Source organism: Sinohyriopsis cumingii, chromosome 3, assembly GCF_028554795.1.
Source record: "Sinohyriopsis cumingii isolate HCF-2022 chromosome 3, ASM2855479v2, whole genome shotgun sequence".
NCBI classification, from domain to species: Eukaryota; Metazoa; Mollusca; class Bivalvia; order Unionida; family Unionidae; genus Sinohyriopsis; species Sinohyriopsis cumingii.
The window spans coordinates 132,634,490-132,653,194 of record NC_142963.1 but is presented as its reverse complement, the minus strand read 5'-3'; the positions used below and the strand labels follow the sequence as shown (position 1 = coordinate 132,653,194).

The following is an 18,705-nucleotide window of genomic DNA, read 5'->3' as shown; positions in this document are numbered from 1 at the left end:
CAACCCTTGTGGTGGAATCTATAATATTCAGATGATGTTTCCTTCACAGATGATGGCATGATGTCAAAGCTTATAAACTTGTGTGCAACTACTGTAAAAATCTGCCTTATGAATAAACCTACATGTATGGGAGATTTGTGTGAATGCATTTAGCTCAGCCATCTCCAAAGAAATAATGGACACCTTTCTAGAGCAAATAAAGGACTTACTTTGTTGGAAAATGTAAGTTCTCATTATACCAATGAAAGCAAAAGATATGGTGTCTTGTAACTAAATGATAATAAGTGTATACAAGCCTAACGATGTATTTAATTACAAGGTAGATAAACATTATCCAAACTGCACCTTGCAAAGTATAAAACACTATGGATGCTATTTATGTTGTCTTTGATTTCTTTGCCCAACTTCCCTTTTCTTACCTCTTCATTCTCATCAAAGACTGGGTTGATTCTTTTGGGCCAGGTAAGAGCTTCACAGTTAAGATCTATGTCTTCAGGACTGAACAGATGGACGTCAATAAGGTATGCAAGGCGATCTTTGGACTGCTTGATTCGCTCGTTCAGCTGCACCATTCCAGTTGTACGTGCTTTTTCCACAAAAGAAATCATGTTAATCAACTCCTCGCTTGTCTCCGGAACTTTCAAAGCTTTTTCCTTGATGACCTTGAATTCTTGACAGATTCTGGGTGAAAAACAAGTCATTTAGAGATGTATTCCCCCAGTCCACCACCTTCATAAAGACTCCTTCAGAAGTTACCCTGGAGTCCAGTACTCTCAATTTTTTGTTCCAACTATGCTAGGACCCTATGCTTTGGCACTCTTAATTTTATAGTACTTATCTTATACTCTGTATCCATGTTATCATAAAAAGTTCAAGAATATGGAAATTTCTAAAGATCAAAGGGCATATATATGTAACTTGCTTGACATGTGTACCAAGTCTGGCTGAAATACACTGACCAATTTGCAATTTTACCTGAAAATGTAATGTGATGTGTTGATTTGCCTTCAATATGTACTGTATGTAATCACTTATATGTTGAGTCCAACTGGAGACTGCACATACCCAGGTCTGTTGTCACATAATGTGCCAGTAGATTTGGTTTTAAGAAGTTTGTCTGGAGTATCTGTAGAACAGACAACATAGACCCTGATCTACTGGCACATTATCCAATGACAGATCAGGGTCTATGTTATTTGCAGTTGGACTAGATTTATATGCAAATATATAACAGTATTAGACACCTATATTTGATAATAGCTACCTATTTTGAAGATTATCTTCTCATGCTGCTAATAAAGTTATGTATCAGATTTTCAGTCACTTTTTTTATAGTGTATAAAATATGATGAATAATTTGTGTATTTTAAAGCTATTTAACTTGAAGGGTTGGAAAAACATACTTCGCAAACTTTTTCAGTCATTAAAATATTTGACCTCTATTTAAATCGTCCCCATTTCCTCCATCATGTCCTGATTTTTTGACAAGAAGGAAAAGCTGTTTAATCCAAAATTTCGGAGTCCGTCATGGCCCCTCTATAAATATGAAGATTTCAAAGCTAGGATAGCATGCAATTTTTTTATCTCTCCTTCAGTGCAAGTTTTGCCTTTATTTTCATTGTTGGCAAGATTTACATGAGACTAAGCCTAAAATATCCATAACATCCAAGAGAATCTGTGGATCTCTGAATCATTTTTATAGACTCCTTTGTTTTCTTAAACACTGACAGCTCGAGTATAAACAAAGCTACAAATTGTTTAAAAATTTTTAAGAAAACAAGGATGTCACTCTATAATAATTCTTTTAACACCTACAGATTTCTAGCTATGTGGGCATGGGACACTCTGGTCACTGTCTCATCCAAGCCTAAAATGCATTGGTAGATGCATCAACTTACCGATTTTGACTAGATGACAAAAGTCACTCAGTAGATAATAGGCCATACAATGACCTAGTTTTGCTATGGCTAAACTGCCAACACATGCCAATTTTCATGTGTATAGGTGAATTAGGGTTAAAATATGAAGTGTATAGCAAATTGCTGAAAATACAAGTCGCCCAAGTGTGAAATTAGTTCACTCTGACCAATTTCTGGTATGTCTGGGATATGCATGTTAAGGGCAAATCACCCTATTCAGATCTACAACTGCAGTTTTATAGAACTATTATATGGCTGTTCTCCTTTTAAAGATACTCTGGTATCATCTACAACTGATCCTGGAAAATTATAGAAGTAAGAGATGGACAAATTAAGCAAAAACTTGTTTAACTACGTGGTTTTGTTTTCATGATATAAATTAAATCTTTCTGTTTTGTTTAAATGGTAATGGTGATAATTATAGTTATTAAAAGTATAAAATATTTCCAAATTAACTTCCTTCAGAAGATTTGGACTTGGTAATTTTTTTTAAAACCACTGTATATTGAGATAACAACTGGCTAATTAACATTTCATGAGAAAATCAGTATCTCATAGAATATGGTAACTGACCCTCATCTGCAGGGTGCAAAATTATCTCCACTTACTTACAGACCTAACCTCATTACTATCCTTCAATGTGAAGCAGGAACAATCACAAGTCTGGGGAGGGTATCAAGTCCTTATTTTGTACCAAATCTGAGTGTAGACAAAATATTGACCAAGATATTAAAGGTCTAACAAGTTACTCAAGACTGCAAATATGGTCACAGCTACCTAGATATTGATACAGCTGCGTTACTCTTTGAGATGCATCCACACGGTAATTTTTATAAGTTTGTGCGAAATAGAGCCTAACATTCTGAGGGCGCAATAAATAAATGGTTGAAAATAAAACGTCACTCAAGTGTGAAAATTAGATCACACTGACCTAGTTTTGGTATCATTCATACCCTGTGATGAATATACACACCAATTTTCATGAGTGCTGGTGAGATACAGCCCAAGATATTTAGGATATAAAAAAATGAATGAATCGAACATTGGTGTCATTTTATCCAAAAATTAATAAACACATGAAGAAAAAAAACAAATTAACTGGAAAAATGATACCCCTTCTGAACTTGGTGAATGTATAATAAGACTAATAAAATCAATCTGGGGTTAAAAAAGGATCTTACTTCTTGTTCTCCACTCTGTGATCATCTGACACCCTTCTAAGCAGCTCATTTGCCAAATTTCTGGAAGCCTCAGCCAATCCCCTTTTGAGATCCTCACAATCCAAACGGATCATGTCAAAATGCTCAATACTGGGTAGACCCATGATTTCACGAGCCAAATTTCTGTATTTCTCAATTTGCTGCAAATATAAAATAAATTATTTCGTGTGTGGTTTTTCATGTTGTTGGCCATCACAAATTGAGTCCTAGCAAGCTAAACAAGATGTTCACTATGTCATTTGGCTTCTTTTAGAAAGAGAAGTGCAAAGGTCATCTGCTTGCCTAGGTGGAAGAAAGACCAGATTGGTCTCCCCTCAGATAAAAGGACATGTACCAAATCCCATCAACTGCCAGATATTACTTAAGTGGACGTGTATGATGTTCCAGGGATTATGATCAGGTAAATATCACTGAAGAAATATGTGTTACTCTTAAAATTGTTTTCACTGTCAATTATGTTACCTGATCATAATGCATTCCAAAAATAGGTAAAAGGAGGAGCTAAACCCCATTAAACCAGATGTGACCCTAACTCTGATCTCCTAATGTATGTGAAGCAGCTTCAAGTTGTATAAGATACAGGCTGGAGTTCATGATGGATGTGGTTTAAAAAAAACTTTCCATTTGCAATCCTGCATAATTATAGTAACTCACATCATTTTGAACCCACTGAATGATTGGAAAAGAAGGGTGTTGCATGTTCACTCTTGATATAGGTTCTACCAACTCCAACTGGGCCCTTGAGTCTCTGAGGTAAAAACAGGAGGATTTCATCTCTGACTGTCACATAGCATAAAAAATGTCAGTTAGGAAGCAATGGCATTGTAAAGCTATGCTTGTAGCGATTGCCCTAATGTCATAAGCCAATATGCATAAGAAATTCATCTGACCTACGGTTTGTTCATTGTAGGTTCGAGTAGATAACCCATCATATAAAAGACAACAGCATAAGTGGAAATTCTGTACCTTCTATCTTTATGTGGTAAGGAAAAGATCTCCCTCTTATGATCAGATCAAGATCCTATTAACATCACTGGGATAAAGAATCCAAAGAAGACAATGGTTTCCAGACAAAAGCTGGAGCCTGTTTCTGGCAATGAAAGCTAGGACCATCATGAAAGAAATCTAACCATCATGACAGTACTGCAGATAGTTCATGTTGACCAACAAGTTATGAACCTTACTGATTTTGCCTGCTGTAGCTAATATGACCAGGCAGCAGGGTTTGTACAACATGTTAAAAGTGGCTCCGGACAGCAGTTTAAAAAATAGGTTTTTTTTCTCCACCACATCAGAACCCACAGAAGATTCCACTTTAGACAAAGGGTTAAAGCCTCTAGTTATGACAAGTCAAAATTTGCAAAGGTTAGTGAGGCCTCTGTTCTGTTTTCCCTTCCATGACAAATGTCCAAAATAGCAAAAGCTTAAGACTATGAGAGCAGCTAACTTTAATTTGAGAAGCCACTGGAGGAAGTTGGCTACATTATATGTGGTACTGAAGTTTTTATAGAAGAGATGTGACTTGCACCACTGAGAGTAAACTCTCAATTTCCCCTGAAAGGCTTTCAAAGTCGTGGGTCTTCTTAACCGGGCAATTCTGTCCACCACTTGTTCTGAGAGCCATTTCTTTCTAAGGGCTTGGCTGATACGAGCAAGCATGCAGATTCAACATCTCTCAGGTTTGAATGGAGATGGTGCATTCATGGTTGTTTCTGCAATCAAGAAGCATGCTGGATCTTCCTGCAAATCTTTGCTGCAAATAGATTGTTGAACAGGATGTTTACCAACTTGTGGAGAGCATTCAGACCTGAAAGCAGTCTGATTCACTCATTTTCTGCAAGAATCTGGATTTAGAGGTTTGGGGGAAAGGCACTGGGACCATTCCATTTCTGTAGTTCCTAACCTTATGAATCTCAAAGACTTCTTGCTATCTCTAAACTTTACATAATCCTTGGCTTTTTTCCTTCAATTCTTTTCAATTTTACATGGCAATGGCAGTCATCTCTCCCACCATGTCACATACTCAATCAACAAAAGACGTTGAATAAACATGTGGGTGGGTGTAATTTGGATTTTTAACGTAGCTTTAAAAAAATTCAGTCATAGTGCTACGATGTCTGCAGTGTGGCAGTTTATAGTAACGTCTAGCACTGGGGCATCATGCCACAGACATATAGCATGATGTCCCACCCAGTCACATTATCTTGACACCAAGTCAACCAGTCCTAACACTAACCTCTTAATGCTGAGCGCCAAGCGAGACAGCTGTTAATACCATTTTTATAAGTCTTTGGTATGACTCAGCCGGGGATTGAACCCATGACCGCCTGCATCCGAGGCAGATGCTCTAACCACTAGGCCACCGGAGCAGTCTCGAATAAACATAATTGCTGCCCTTCTTGCTATTTTTCTCAAGAATGTAATGTTGCTTGATACCATTTTTAGAAAGTTCTATATGCAACAGCTTCATCATGCAGTCATTTGCATGAAAAAAATATGCATGAATAAAATATGTACAGTTTAAAGCATCTGTGGTATTCTTGTAAATTTTATTTGATTCCTTTACAAACTCCACTGAATCTATTAAGAAACCTGCATCCAAATCAAACATGGACAAACCAGTATCAAGATTTTACTGCAAGAATTGCATTTTCATAATATTTGCTATTATTCCATAAGTCCATATTTTAAGGGTCATTTTCTTAAGATCTGTGCTCAAATCATAAGAGTTGGAAAGTCTACAGGTATATCAAATATTGGTCCAGAATGGCACCATACCTCATCGATATTAGCCCAACAGGTAGTTCCCATGAAGATCTGTTCTGTCTGAGGCAGGGAGGGCACTGTGAGAAACTGCTGAGGGCCTAAATTTCCAAATTTACTTTTGATTGAACAAGCTTGATACCTTCAGGGCTTCAGTAAAATGGAAAATGCAAACAGAGGCAACATAAATTTCTGACAGTAATTGAATTAGCATATTTCAATCTGTTTAGCAAAATTAACAGCTTGGTGTCTGTCAAAGTACATATGACTTGAATAAAAAAGTACAATACACCATATGTCAGGCAGTTAAGATGGTGAAGATAAGCTTATCACATGACAAACTTAGACCAATGCAGTGCAATATATTCATCTACAATGAAGACAGAATGCAAAATAAACAGAAACATAGTTGAGTAATAACTGGAGTTAAACTCCAGTGATATCACTCAGGTTATGAAAAGGCATGATTTTTGTCAGGCCTCAAGAAAGATCCTCATTTCAAGCATAAACAGATATAATAGCTGAAAACTTATGGTATTTGGCACCAATCAATTTCAAGGAGAGACCACTCTAGTCTGACTTCAAACTTACCAGGCAACAACATTATAGCACTTCTGTTGCTAAAACAAACCAAAAGACACTGCAAATGTCTTTCCTAGCTTGGGAGAGCTAGATTTGCAAAGAAGTGGATGTAATCATAACTTACTATGATCAGGTAACATATTTGAAGAAAAAGGATTCACAGTTTTTGAAAATTGTTGGGTTGGGTAAGTAATTGTTGAGTTGTATTTTTCACATTTCAATGAAATTTTTTCACTCAGATATTAACAAATCGTGTGCATTTAGAATGATTATAATATGCTATAAAATTTGGTAACTTATTTACCTCAAAATTTAAAAAGAACTGAAGCAAAATATGACTTAACAGTATATATGTTTTACTCAAATATTTTTTACTAAGCATTGGCCAGAGGCTGCTTATTTTTATTATTTTTTAGACTAATCAATCATGTGATAAGTAATTCATATTTATCATTTACTTAGACCAATATTTATAAATATATAAAAAATTTAAGTTTTCTATGAGTCCTGTGAGAAAATATTTAACTTTAGTCATACCTCTGTGTATTCACTGAAGGTGTGCTCTGTCTTCATATATTCCTGGATTTCCAGGAGAGCTTGTCCATTGACAATGTAGTCATATTCATCCACTAGAATACAAAGGTTGCAAATTAACATGCTGAATCACAGTGCTACATCTAGCATTTATATCCTAAGACTGGTTTTTCTTGCTACATGTATATATGATAATGTAATAAAAAAATTTAAGTAAGAATTTCATCAAATGATTACAAAAGAAAATATATGATCAATTTTTGTGATGAAATATATAATGTGTAATAATATAATATATAACAAGCGAAAGCATGCACACATATAAAATAGAATGTGGTACATTGGCCTTTAAAGTAAGCATATATATATATACACACACTTGATACATTAAATAGAACATGGCTTTTAAAGCATTTGTAGAGAACAATTTGATATACTAATACTGTTTGTATATCAAATTGTGATCCACACATGGCACAATAATATGCATTTATAAATATTGTTTCATCATTAGGCTATGTTCCAACAGTAGGCTAACACTTCTATATTCTCTAAATCTGTGAAGAATTTCCACTGAATAATTATTACCGACGTAATAAAATAAGGATAAAAAATATTAATAATCCCTTTCTTCTAAACTAAACATGGTATAAAATTTCATCAAAATCCTCTATGCTTTCCCTTTGACTGCTCTTACTCTCTCTCATTTGCAAAGTAGAGAAGTTTGTGGAGTGAGAGAAAAAGAAAACTGCACCAAGTAATCAACACGAACCTGGCAATATATATATATATATATATATATATATATATATATAGAGAGAGAGAGAGAGAGTGAGAGAGAGAGAGAGAGAGAGAGAGCTATCCTTCATTATACCACACAAGTTGGGGTCCATAACCACCAACTGAGTTTTGTATCGACCATGACATACGGTGAACCACATTAAATACCAGATCAATAAGTACCATATTATAACGAGAATAGCATTATGTATTGAACCACCAGTACAGTGGGATTGAGCAAACATTTGTTCAATAACAATATTTTGAAAACTAAATCAAGATAAAATACTAAGCTTCACTGCTTTCTCTCAACCCATATTGCTATACATTGGTATGATTCTGGTTAAGCAGTCTATAGCCAGACCATGTTAAATCCAGAATTGCATTATAATTAGTCACATTAAAACAAGGGACATATATATATATATATTTCCTGTATGTAATGTTCACATGCTTCCCATGATCAATGTGCACACGTTTCCTAACCAAACAATGGTTTCTTCCTTAAACAGTCACTTTTGCACATCAACAGTGACCACTTAATCTATGCAAATTAAAGTTTTGCTTCATGTGGAAGGTATTATTTAGATCAGGAACATCTGAAGTGTAAATGCTGTATGAAAGTACAAGTTTTGAAGTGTAATTGCTATATGAAAGTACAAGTTTTGAAGTGTAAATGCTATATGAAATGACAAGTTTTGAAGTGTAATGCTATATGAATGTACAAGTTTTGAAGTGTAAATGCTATATGAAAGTACAAGTTTTGAAGTGTAATGCTATATGAACGTACAAGTTTTGAAGTGTAAATGCTATATGAAAGTACAAGTTTTGAAGTGTAATGCTATATGAACGTACAAGTTTTGAAGTGTAAATGCTATATGAAAGTACAAGTTTTGAAGTGTAAATGCTATATGAAAGTACAAGTTTTTCAAATTGCAATTAAAAAATCCATGACATACTGAATGACTGTAGATGTTTCTGTGGTGCTTCAAAGTTCCTCTTTACTGCTTCCTTCAGTTTATCATTTGCAGCTTTCAAAATGTGATCTGCCACCCGAGCATCTGTGTGGTTGACAGTACTGCCCCCTGCTAGCCAGGACTGGACTGTTGGGACCTGCTGCATGGACTTGCAGATCTGTTTGACAATGAAGAGAACAGTGTCTTCCAGATCTTCCTTGGGTGGATAAAACTGCATCTTCTTGTCATCAAATGTCAATTCCATCTTGAGCAATGGTAGGGTCTGCTTATTCTCTGGGTCAAAGAGATCCACGTATGCATCGATAGTCCGTACCAACAGATCTTTCAACTGGAATTCAACACGGAAAAAAGCAGTTATTTATAATTAGGAATGTAGGTACTTTTTTCTGTACTGACACACAATGGAACCAACTTGTAGTGAATCTTATGTAACCAATTACAGTTTTAACTGAAACTGAATTTTTTTAGTAATAATATGAAATAATTTACTTATTCCTAATCTATAACGAAGGCAGTTCTTATTAAAGAAATACATACAATTTTTAAAACTATATGTAGGAAAATAAAAAACAGAATACTGTAACTTAGAAGAATAACAATGATAAATGTGTCCACATGAGACAGTCAACATAGGTCACAACTCAAATTTTGTGTGAGTATTTAAAATCAAACTTAACAAAGGTCTTGTCAACATAAACTCTCACAGCAAATTTGGTTTAAATCCATCAAGTCCTTCAAAACCTACTGAGCAAAAACTAATGGAGAGACTCACAGGATAAATGGGTTGTCTTTTGTTGGTTTTGATGGCCATATCATGCCAAGGAAATAAGAGCAAAGTGCCATTCCCAAGGACACACCAAGGCAGCTGACCCAGGCTTGCCAGGGTAGTTATTGAACCCACACCCCTTGGATCCTGAGTCCAATGTTCTACCAACTGAGATACCATAGCACTCAATTACTGAACAGATGGATATTGATAACAATACACTCTCCTTCCTGTGGAAATATAGTCATACCCGAGTTTTTAAAATATGTTAAAGTCCTATTATTATCTGATATTTTCAAAACTTAAACAAACATTTTCAAACCTGAGAAACTGCATAACTTTGAAATGCTAACATCTGCAGTAGGAAACAAGAACACTTTAGTTTTGCTCTATGAGATCACTCTAGACTACTTACCTTTCAAGTCTACATATGACTGTAAACCACATTCCACTCTAGACTACATACCACTCTACACTACATTCCACTCTACACTACATACCACTCTACACTACATACCATTCTAGACTACATACCACTCTACACTACATACCACTCTACACTACATTCCACTCTAGACTACATACCACTCTAGACTACATACCACTTTAGACTACATACCACTCTACACTACATACCACTTTACACTACATACCACTCTAGACAACTTACATTAAAAATAAACTCAACTTTGATTGTATCACAACTTCTTTTCTTTATGAGGAATTTTTATTGCAAAGACTAATTGCTGATCCAGTATTGCAACAACTATTTCCAACTAGTGATGACATAATTGTCAAACACATTTCAGTGCGGTCAAAATGTCATCATTGGTGGTACATTGCAGTTATCTTCCTAGATATCACATCAGTGAACTATAAATCTTGGTATGCTACTCATTGTCATGGAGTTCACAGCAAGATCACGAACTATACGAAATTATAAGTTGTGAATACTCTAATTTTGGAAATCAGATACACAAACAGTGAGTTTCACACAATCGAAACTGACAGGTACAAAACTCATATAGCCTAAAATACCTATATGAATTTACAAAAATATAAAGCAAATTTTATTCAAACCTTATTACTTTGGAGTGTGTGGCAAATAATTATAAAACAATGATAAAGTCTATGCTACACTTATATTACATTTTTATGATTCACAAAATTTGTTTACTGTAGTTTCATAAACTTCATTTTAATTTACTGGTTATAGTGGTTGGTATCTTGCACACTGTATACAGTACAGATGTACAGACTTTTTACAAGTGGTATCTTGCACACTGTATACAGTATAGATGTACAGATGTTTTACAAGTGGTATCTTGCACACTGTATACAGTACAGATGTACAGACTTTTTACAAGTGGTATCTTACACACAGTATACAGTATAGATGTACAGACTTTTTATAAGTGCATACATCCACATGACAAACATACACTTCATGTACATTAGGGTGCTCCATCTACTAAAAATAGCATTTCACTAACATTATACTTGCTGTTGATGACCTTTTTCTTCCAAATTACAAAAGTTTGCACCGAAGGAACATAGTTTGATTTAAAATTTGTAAGCTCTGAAGGAATTAAATAATCCTCAGATAGACTGTAACTGTGCCAGGTAAATACTTTTGAACACAGGAGGTAGGGTATGATTCACAATGGACCAGAGGCAGACTACAATTTAGTAGCTGCAGAACAGGTAGGTTTGAAGCATTATCATCTTCTGATAAAAGGTGGGTGTACATGAAAATTAAACAAGCTAGAAGAAATTCAGATCTCAATAACTCTCACCTTACCTGATTAGAGACAAATGTGGTGACACAACTGTAAAAGCTGTCCATTTTATCTGCTTTGATATTTGCAAAATCTTTCTTCTCTGCAAACACATTGATCACTCCTGGATACCAACTAAAATGAAATATTAATAGTTAGGAAGATTATAACACACACACACACACACACACATACATACATATATATATATATATATATATATATATATATATATATATATATATATATATATATATATATATATATATATATATATATATATATATATATATATATATATATATATATATATAACATACAGTAAAAATAACATGACTTTTAAAGTGTTGGTATAAAGTAATTTCATATATACCAATACTATTGTTATATCAAATTGTGATCCATGGCACATTATTATGCATATATAAATATTGTCTCAACATTAGGTTATGTTTCAACAGCAGGCCATTGCTTCTATATTCTCTAAATCTGTGATGAATTTCCACTGATTAATCATTAGTGATGTAATCAAATGACAATAAAAATATTAAAAATCCATCTTATAAATGAATTAAAGATGGGGCACAATTTCATCAAAATCCTCTGTGCTTTCCCTACGATCTCTCTTTCTGTCTCTGTTTCTCTCTCTCTCTTGATCATAAGAGAAATTATGAGAAAGTCTGTGGACTGAGAGAGAAAAACAAAACAAAACTGAACTTCCACCAAGTAAACTACAAGAACCTGGGACTTTGTAATGGTTTGGTGTGCACATTCTATGGGATTATAATACAGTGTACACCATGCTAATGATACAAAGTTGCAATAGCCTGTCAAGACAATATGATACATTTTGGGTTAGGAGGACGACATAATGTAATATATTTAATACTTTGTTTTTATTTCCTTCTTCCTATTTTACAAAACCTATTAGTAAGGGTCTGAAAACTGATTATTTAATATTAAAATATCAGAATGCAGCTATAAGGCTTTCTCTCTCACTGAGTTAGTTGGTAAGTCAGCAGACTAATCAAACAATAAACATAGGGATGGGCTATGAATAAATTACTTCATGGTAAGTCTCCCTAACCCAACCACCACATCTCCCTGTCAGCATGATTTTACCCCCCCCCCCCATCTTTCTGGTCTCTGGACAATCATAGAAGGATACTAGCAAACATCCCTGAAAAAAACGAGCATGGCAGATTTGCCTGTGACATGTGATGATGTCTCTGGATATATGAATGATGACAAAATTTAGTCACACAAACCAACAGAAAGAGGAAAGACAGAAATGGAGGATAGAAACAACTGTATGTTTCGTAGTTACATTAATTAAATCATGATAGTGATTTTGATCAACTGTATGTCATTGAATAACCTCCTTCTGGTTCCTCATTTCACTTAGTTGATATTTCCCACAATTCTGAATATGCTGTGTGTTCACTGTTCAAGTACTTAACTATGCTGTGTTTGTAGTGTTCAACTTTCTTCACTCCACTTCAACCATCTTTCATGTTTAAATCATAAGCGTGTATTATATTTATTTCATCAATATGAATGAAAATAGAAGTTCAGAAAATAAAATAAGCAACATATCATTTGCAACGGAGATTGCTATTACTTGTAAATTGTAAAGAACTACATTTTGTGGAGGACACACTGAAAAGAGTTGTGCAGAGTCCATTCATTCCATTAATACACAGTTGCTGGAAGTCAATCTTAACTGCATTTAAAATCCAACTAATAGTTAAAAAATAATAGTATGTGTATTTGTGTATGATATAAATATATGTGTATAGTACTACGCTGTATCTTCCATTCGTATAAATTTTTCATTAAAAGGAAGCTCAGCAAGACTCGTTTCCTTTTAATGAAAAATTTATACATATTGTGGTATATCAATGATACAGCATACATTATATATATATATATATATATATATATATATATATATATATATATATATATATATATATATATATATATATATATATATATTTATTTTTTATTAAAAGGAAACGATATATATGTAAACCTTTCATATATGGTACTGACTGTTTCCTACACAGTCCTAAGAAGTGCCTGGTATTGGGTCTTTGCTGTGTTGTGTCCTTAGCTATGTTTAGCTATTATGCCAACTGTAAGGGCTGATTTATTTATTAAAGTCTACATAAATAACTATTTCAAGATATTTTTTGTTATTTCATATGGTGTTTTTATATTCTTTATCTGTACTCTAATGCAGGCTTTATCCTATGAAAACGTTTCAAATTCTTCTAAGGTTCTAGCTGGGAATGCAATCAGTAAAATTTCCATCTATTAGACGGTACTTATTTCATACTGATGTTACACATAGCTTCATAGAAATAGGGAATCATTTTCACAAACTTACATATAGGATACAATGTCAAAATATAAGTGTAAATGTATTGTCTACTAACACAAAGTATTAGAAAACAGCTTTCAAATAAGTACTTAGAAGAATGAAAGGCAAATTCTTGAGCTTAATAACAGCCAGGATATGTATCAGTGTATGAGCTTAATAACAGACAGGACATGTACCAATGCATAAGCTTAATAACAGACAGGACATGTACCAATCCATAAGCTTAATAACAGACAGGACATGTACCAATACATAAGCTTAATAACAGACAGTACATATACCAATGCATGAGCTTAATAACAGACAGGACAAGTACCAATCCATCAGCTTAATAACAGACAGGACATGTACCAATGCATAAGCTTAATAACAGACAGGACATGTACCAATGCATAAGCTCAATAACAGACAGGACATGTACCAATGCATAAGCTTAATAACAGACAGGACATGTACCAATGCATGAGCTTAATAACAGACAGTACATGTGCAAATTCTTGAGCTTAATAACAGCCAGGATATGTATCAGTGTATGAGCTTAATAACAGACAGGACATGTACCAATGCATAAGCTTAATAACAGACAGGACATGTACCAATCCATAAGCTTAATAACAGACAGGACATGTACCAATACATAAGCTTAATAACAGACAGTACATATACCAATGCATGAGCTTAATAACAGACAGGACAAGTACCAATCCATCAGCTTAATAACAGACAGGACATGTACCAATGCATAAGCTTAATAACAGACAGGACATGTACCAATCCATAAGCTTAATAACAGACAGGACATGTACCAATGCATAAGCTTAATAACAGACAGGACATGTACCAATGCATGAGCTTAATAACAGACAGGACATGTACCAATGCATAAGCCTAATAACAGACAGGACATGTACCAATGCATAAGCTTAATGAGAGACAGGACATGTACCAATGCATAAGCTTAATAACAGACAGGACATGTACCAATGCATGAGCTTAATAAGAGACAGGACATGTACCAATGCATAAGTTTAATAACAGACAGGACATGTGCCAATGCATAAGCTTAATAACAGACAGGACATGTACCAATGCATAAGCTCAATAACAGACAGGACATGTACCAATGCATAAGCTTAATAACAGACAGGACATGTACCAATGCATGAGCTTAATAACAGACAGTACATGTGCCAATGCATGAGCTTAATAACAGACAGGACATGTACCAATGCAAAAGCTTAATAACAGACAGGACATGTGCCAATGCATAAGCTTAATAACAGACAGGACATGTACCAATGCATTAGCTTAATAACAGACAGGACATGTACCAATGCATAAGCTTAATAACAGACAGGACATGTACCAATCCATAAGCTTAATAACAGACAGGACATGTACCAATCCATAAGCTTAATAATAGACAGGACATGTACCAATGCATAAGCTTAATAACAGACAGGACATGTACCAATGCATAAGTTTAATAACAGACAGGACATGTACCAATGCATGAGCTTAATAACAGACAGGACATGTATCAATGCATAAACTTAATAACAGACAGGACATGTACCAATGCATAAACTTAATAACTGACAGGACATGTACCAATCCATAAGCTTAATAACAGACATTACATGTACCAATGCATAAGCTTAATAAGAGACAGGACATGTACCAATGCATAAGCTTAATAACAGACAGGACATGTACTAATGCATAAGCTTAATAATAGACAGGACATGTAACTGTGCATGAGCTCAATAACTGATAGGACATGTACACCTACGCATAAGCTTAATAACAAACAGTACAAGTACCTGTGCATGAGTTTGTCCTCTGCTTTCTCCAGATCCAGAATGACATTGTTCTTGAGTGATTCAAATTCCATTGGACCCTGGGATCTGTGAATAGTCAAAAATTGAAATAAATAAAGTATTTCTTGTGAAACAAAATCCCCTTTTGAATAGGAGCACATTTAGAAACCCAGCAATATACATACTGGAACACAGAAAATACCAGTGTGAAGATGAAAATAGGATCCTAGATATATAGGATGTAACAAACAGAAAGCTAAAAACACAAAAGTCACTAAAAAGTGAAAACCATGTCACAATACCCTGGTTTTGATATGGTAGGAGTACTCATCTTGATATGCATCCATGATGCAATTTCCTTAAGTGAAGGTTAAATAAGGTCCAAGATATTAATAATGTAATGAAAAGATAGCTAACAACAGACATGTCACTCAGGTATGAATATATGGTCACACTGACCTCATTAAGATGCATCCACATAACATGCTTCACAATTTTGGGTGAAAAAGACTCTGAAGATGTAAGGATCAAACTTCTGAACATTCAAGAGTCACTCAAGTGTAAAAAATGGGTTACACTGACTCATTTTAATTTGATGAAGTAACTTTCCTTGATACCAATTTTCATGAGTATTGGCAAAATAGCACCAAGATGTTGAATAAGTAACAAATGGAAAGCTGACAATACAAAAGTCACTCATTAGTGTGAGTGAAATATAATAAAAGATAACTATTCTGTACAAACAGATTAAGCTATAAAAGTTGCTCAAGTATAAAAAATCAGGTCACAATGATCTAGTTTTGGTGTGACTGAATCACTTTCATCAAGATCTATCTACGTAACAATTTTCATAAGTGTAGATGAAATATGGTCAAAGATAATGATGGTGTATTGAATGAACAGCTTAAAACAGAAATCACTCAAACATGAAAATCAGGTCACACTGACCTATCTTTGGTATGTCTGAATTACTTTAATCAAGATGTATCCCCACTAAATACCAATTTTCATGAATGTAGGAGATGCAGGGTCCAAGATATTAAGGTGTAATGAACAAAAAGCTGAAAATCACAAAGTCACTCAAGCATACAAATTAGGTCACGCTGACCTTTTTTGAAATGACTGAGCTACTTTAGTTAATCTGTCATCTTCCTATTAATTTTCATCAGTGTAGGTGAAACATGGCTCAAGATGTTTAGTGTGTAATGAACAGCCGAAATATAAATGTCACTGAGACATGCAAAATTAGGTCACACTGACCTAGCTTTATAGGGTTAAATTACTTTAGTCAAGACAATCTACATACCATATTTCATCAGCATACACATATTTGAAACAGAGTCAGATATGTTGAGGATGTAATGAAAAGCTGACAACAACAAAAATCACTTAACAGTGGCCTAGTTTGGGTAAAGCTGAGTTACTCTATCCAAGATGCATCCACATACCAATTTTAATATGTGTAGGTGAAATAGGGTATTAAATACTGAGTGAGTAACCAAAAATATTGAGAGGGTAACAAATGAATGATTGACGAAAAAACACAAAGAAATGGGCCATATATTATATCCTCTTCCAGCCTCACTGGTGAGTGGATAATTTAATGTTAGTAGCCATTTCTGTCTGAATTGACAGTGTTTTTCAAACTGGTAAAAATTTAATATTTGTGCTTAACATTTATCTTCTTCTCCTTTCTTTGTTGCCAACAATGACTTTATCACACAACATTGAACTGGTCACAATATGTATGAAATTTATCTTGTATTGAATTTTCTTATTGTCTAACTCTTCCACATGTCTCATTAAGTTTCCAAATTTGATGTCAGCCTAGTGAAGCATTTTTGGAAACTATAAATATGCAAAGAGAACATAATTGTTTTCCCGTTAAAATATTATGGTTTAAAAAGGTAGAAAAAGTTGAAAATTTATCTATTTCTTACATTTCATACTGAACTGATTTTGAAACCCATCACCTTAACTACATTTGTTACACATGGAATACACTGGCAGAAATGAGTAGCACTGCAACTGTATACCCCTCCATATAATATGGAAGAGGCAACAATTGGTCAAATGCTCTTGACTGCTAAGCATCGATTTTGGCAAATATGTCAAAAATGTTTTACATGTGACCATTTTCTCCCCCACTGATGCATACTTATGTGAACTGGGTGTTGCATAAAACGAATAAACAGTACTAATACAGAACAGAACAAATACTTAAAAATACAATACTACAAATGAGACAAATATGATAAACAATGATACACAACCCGCATGCCAGTGTTTCAATATATCAACACAATAACACATAAATGATAACCTACTAGGCATGAAGGCCCTAAATATTCATAGGTTACAATTCTCTCAAAATTGTGATCACCACCTTAGGCCTATTCAAAATGAATAAGATGTTGTTCGTCTCCAGCTGATAGGATGGGTGCCTAGCACTTTTATTAGGTGCCAGGTGCTCAACATTATTGTCCCCTTCATGCACTGATCAATCACTCACTCACTCACTCACATGCTCACTCATGACAAAGACATACCTGGGTCACACTTATAAACTGACAAACCTGGATTTGGAGCAGTCCACAAGAATCATGGTGCCAAGGGTCTGCTGACACATGTTCAACACAACTTGTAGAGAGGGGTCCAGGACATGAAGATTCTCACGGATCGTCTGTTTGGCCATGACAAAAGAATCATGCCAGGGTCGAGAGAAGTCCAAACCACTGCATTAATAATAATAATAATAATAATAATAATAATAATACTAGTAATAACTAGATTGGAAGCCATTACAAATATCCATGTTTTATTTCACTCCACCTCACCAACCCCCAAACTGCCATCCAGATCCAGGGGATTCATTGAAGTAAAAAGATTTACAATCATTTAACTTCAGTAATTCTGTTTATAAGTAGTTCAAATTGTTTTGTAGTAGCTGTAAAAGTTATGTTATAAATATTATAAATAAGCTGTGTTATAAATATTATAAATAAGCTGTGTTATAAATATTAAACAATCATCTTTATTTGTACTTACACTATTCTTTATCATTCAGATTTTAGTAACACATGTAATTTTAGTAACACATTTAATTTTAGTAACACATGTAATTTTAGTAACACATTTAATCCAAAATGTGTTTCTACTGGGACTAATCTTTGATGTCAG

At 34.3% G+C, this 18,705-nt stretch overlaps 1 protein-coding gene across 4 annotated transcripts in view; it reads right to left on the bottom strand.

Annotated features, from left to right (window-relative positions):
- The window catches only part of LOC149803885 (dynein axonemal heavy chain 12-like), a 147,478-nt gene that overhangs the window by 111,402 nt on the left and 17,371 nt on the right, over window positions 1–18,705 (bottom strand). For all 4 annotated transcript variants that reach the window (XM_089953696.1, XM_089953697.1, XM_089953694.1 and 1 more), the window contains 7 exons: window positions 18,102–18,260; window positions 15,529–15,612; window positions 11,343–11,454; window positions 8,758–9,103; window positions 7,022–7,113; window positions 3,101–3,279; window positions 420–681 (listed from right to left, as the gene is read on the bottom strand). In XM_089953696.1, coding sequence (XP_089809822.1) covers window positions 420–681; window positions 3,101–3,279; window positions 7,022–7,113; window positions 8,758–9,103; window positions 11,343–11,454; window positions 15,529–15,612; window positions 18,102–18,260 — 1,234 coding nt within the window. The remainder of the gene's footprint in view (window positions 1–419; window positions 682–3,100; window positions 3,280–7,021; window positions 7,114–8,757; window positions 9,104–11,342; window positions 11,455–15,528; window positions 15,613–18,101; window positions 18,261–18,705) is intronic.